Genomic DNA, 3,618 nt, shown 5'->3' on the forward strand with positions numbered 1-3,618 from the left:
CTTCATTTATTTCTTGATGGCATAGATCTAGCAGTAATCAGACCCTGGTCTTGCTAGTAAAATGAACAAAAAAAAAAACAAACTTATAGCTAATTCATGATGTGAAAAGGATGACTGTGGGTGAGGTCAATCACTTTTACACATAAGCTTGGGTTGCTTTTTCTCCTTTAGTTCATATTTGAAAACATTCTGCATAAGCTTCTCTTTGTAAAATATTAATATTTGATCTATCTATCTATCTATCTATCTATCTATCTATCTATCTATCTATCTATCTATCTATCTATCTATCTATCTATCTATCTATCTATCTATCTATCTATCTATCTATCTATCTATCTATCTATCTATCTATCTATCTATCTATCTATCTATCTATCTATCTATCTATCTATCTATCTATCTATCTATCTCACTGTGTGTGCAAACAATGATCTCTAGAAATAAAGAGTGAGGTGGATGGTATTTAAATTGACTACTGTTTCCCAACTCTCCAACGGCCCCTTTTTTCTCTCTACGCCCATGCACAATTATATCAAGTAGGGCCAATAGGAACAAAGAAGCGACAGCGCCGAGGCTCCACCTCCCCTCTGACTTGCCTTCCTCTGAGCTTTTTAGATGTACATAATCCCTGAGTTGACCCAGAAAATAGGCAGTCGTTTCAAGATCTGATGCAGTAGTCTTTGTGCGCACCGTCCCCGCTTTGAGCATGAAGCGTAACCCCGAGGAATACGTCCTGTAATCCGAAGGAGCTTCGCCTCGCACAGGAAAACTGAAGTCGCGCAACTTTGAGAAAACGCAGCGGATACGGGTGAGTGAAATATGTGTTTGGTTTTATTTAGCAATCGGATTGATTTGTTGGAGAAATTTGGGTTTTTTCGCTGTTTGTTGGTCTCAGTGACTCGTGCTGCTGCTCCATTGTTTGCATTCCCTTGTTTCAAAGTCGATCATAACAAAACGGAAATATATCATTCTGCAATATCGAATACAAACATTTAAACAAATGTAGTGTTTAGATGCGGAAACCTAAATATGAATAAAACACAAAAACAGATCCATGTGTTTAATCATGTTTGCACGCCTCGTTGGGTTTTGTGGTGATTCAGCTGTTGGGGAGATGTTGCATGATGTCAGTGTTCTTTGTTGCAACCTTACGTGCAAGAAAATCTAACAGATATCCACCTCAGCTGGTGTGCATTATAGGTGGGATTTAAAAAGCGGCGTTTTAGTTTAGATTTTTCTCGATCAGAAAATGCCCCCCTCCTATGTTAACCTGTAATTTTAAACCTGGGCGTTATTTGCTTTGGCACAAAGAGGGAAGCTTTTTGGAGATTTAAGCGCACCAGCAGGGTTGTGTGTGTGTTTATGTGTGTGCTTTCGCCAGCAGGCAAAATATCCATACACGTTTTGTTCCGTTAGGATATTCCCATATTACACATTTAATTTATAAAGGAGTTTTGCCAGTTTACAAGAAGTCCTGCATTGGATTTAAACAACCAATCTCATAACATTGTTTATTTTTAATTAGATGACATTACATCTAAGTAACAAACCTGCTATGAGAGTTTTGCTGCTTGTCTGTTCCTAAATTACACTGTTTTCTGCTCATATGCAGGAGGCATGGGAGATCATATGATGATGTCCATGAATCACAGCTCAGCAGGCACTGGTCTCCACGGTTACAGAATGGGCATGAATGGCGGCCTGCAGGCGGGTCACCAGCAGCACGCTAACCAGCAGGGCATGAGGGCGCTTCCCAACGGCCAGATGATGCACTACGGAGGCAACCAGGCCAGCATGGAGGCCGCCATTAGGCAGCGCCAGGGCATGGTTGGCGGGCCCATGAACGGACAGCTCAATGGAGCCCAGATGGGTCATCACCAGATGACCTCTGGTAACATGATGTACAATGGACAGCCTCAGCAGCAGCATCACCACCCTCAGCAGCAGCAGCAGCAGCAGCATCATATGCACCCACAGCAGCATCAACAGCAGGCGCCGCATCCACAGCAGCAGCAGCAGCAGCAGCAACAACAACAGTTCATGAATGGAGGGTTAACATCTCAGCAGCTGATGGCCAGCATGCACCTGCAGAAGCTAAACACCCAGTACCATGGACACCCACTGGGACCTATGGGTGGGAACCACATGGGGCCTACAAACCAGTACCGCATGAACCCAGCTCAACTGGCTAGCATGCAGCACATGGCTGGACCAGCACTGGCCCTAAATGGAATGGACGCGGATATGATTGACGAGGATGTCCTGACGTCACTAGTCATGGAACTGGGCTTGGACCGGGTCCAGGAGTTACCGGAACTCTTTCTGGGCCAAAATGAGTTTGATTTTATCTCAGACTTTGTGAGCAAGCAGCAACCTAGCACTGTTAGCTGCTGAAAGGACCTTTGTTTGCAATGGGCCACACTTGGAGGAGGAGGTGTAAGCATTGTCCAGGAAGGATGGAGAGAGGCTGTTGGTTTGATTTTAATTTCATGAGCACAGACCAGTACAACTAAACTGAAGTTGCAGTGCTGGATGTGCAAAAGAGAACTCTGGATATCCACAGCTTGTGTTTGGTTGTGGCTGGAGACCGTTCACCATCCTGGACATGAATGTAACTAAGAAATCCTTAAAATCTCAAAAGCCACTGAACAATAACTATGACACTATGTAGCCTCTAAGTCTGGACTCTCTGACAGTTTACCAGTAAAAAAAGGTGTATTTATTTATTCCTATCTGAGAAAACTGATATACAGAAGAGTCACCTTCTCTGTTCTTGGGATCCAAGTGGTTTTTCTGATCCTTTTTTTTTTTTTGATTGTTTTTTTTTTTTTTTTAAACAAGTTTGGGTAGGAATATGGAAATTTAGGATCTCTGCTCATGGACTTTCCTATTCTGTTTGGCTTAATATTAAAATTATTTCATTAAAGAAAGCAATGCTCATTTTATCTTTAATCACAAAAGTGATACAGTGGATCATTAGTGATGAAATGCACACTTTCAAGTAAAATGCTTAACTCTTGGTAAAGTGCGGCCTTTTCAAGATGTGATGTTCTAAAAACAAAATCTACTGCTTGTACTGTATGAAGCTGTAAAACTCCAACATGTCCACACTGTTTGTGTTCTATTGGAGATGTAGAACCGCCTTAATCATGCAGATTTTTATTTATTGGTTGTTTATATTGTTCCCTTTTTTTTTTTTTTTTTTTTGGTGGTCTTTGTGAAAGGGGGTTTTGACGATCAATAAAAATGGCCTGGATAGAAGTGTGGCCTGCCTTTCAATTCATTGCTTAGCTCTTCCTATAGTCAGTAAAAGTCTGAGGTGAGGGGACAAGCCAGATATTTTTCAGTAGGCTTGGTCTCAGAATCCAATATGGCTGCCTTCATTTTAACCTTTTTTTTTCTCATTGTTTTTTCTTTGGATTGATGTGATTGACCAACTTGTCTTTATGGCTGCAGCTGTTTTTAAACTCTACATTACACACTGCAGTTAATTTGCACCTGAAAAACATGTTTTTACTAGAAGTGAGCTTTTCCTGGTTAAATAAAGGTCTTGCAGAATAATGGAAACTAACATTTCTTGTGAGAAACGACTAACAGCAGCCCAAATACAACTAC

The 3,618-nt window shown here is 41.3% G+C and overlaps 1 protein-coding gene across 1 annotated transcript; it reads left to right on the forward strand.

The window, feature by feature from the left end:
- The first annotated feature begins 611 nt into the window (after positions 1-611).
- Positions 612-3,269, forward strand: cited4b (Cbp/p300-interacting transactivator, with Glu/Asp-rich carboxy-terminal domain, 4b). The gene is made up of 2 exons (XM_032559069.1): positions 612-811; positions 1,616-3,269. Exon 2 carries the CDS (start codon positions 1,621-1,623, stop codon positions 2,395-2,397), a length of 777 nt encoding a protein of 258 aa, XP_032414960.1. The 5' UTR covers positions 612-811; positions 1,616-1,620; the 3' UTR covers positions 2,398-3,269.
- The last annotated feature ends 349 nt before the right edge of the window (positions 3,270-3,618 follow it).

The sequence above is a fragment of the Xiphophorus hellerii genome, chromosome 3 (genome assembly GCF_003331165.1).
Source record: "Xiphophorus hellerii strain 12219 chromosome 3, Xiphophorus_hellerii-4.1, whole genome shotgun sequence".
Taxonomy (NCBI): Eukaryota; Metazoa; Chordata; class Actinopteri; order Cyprinodontiformes; family Poeciliidae; genus Xiphophorus; species Xiphophorus hellerii.

Coding starts and splice junctions, on each gene's coding strand:
- cited4b (XM_032559069.1), top strand. CDS start 1,621: ATGGGAGATCATATGATGATGTCCATGAATCACAGCTCAGCAGGCACT.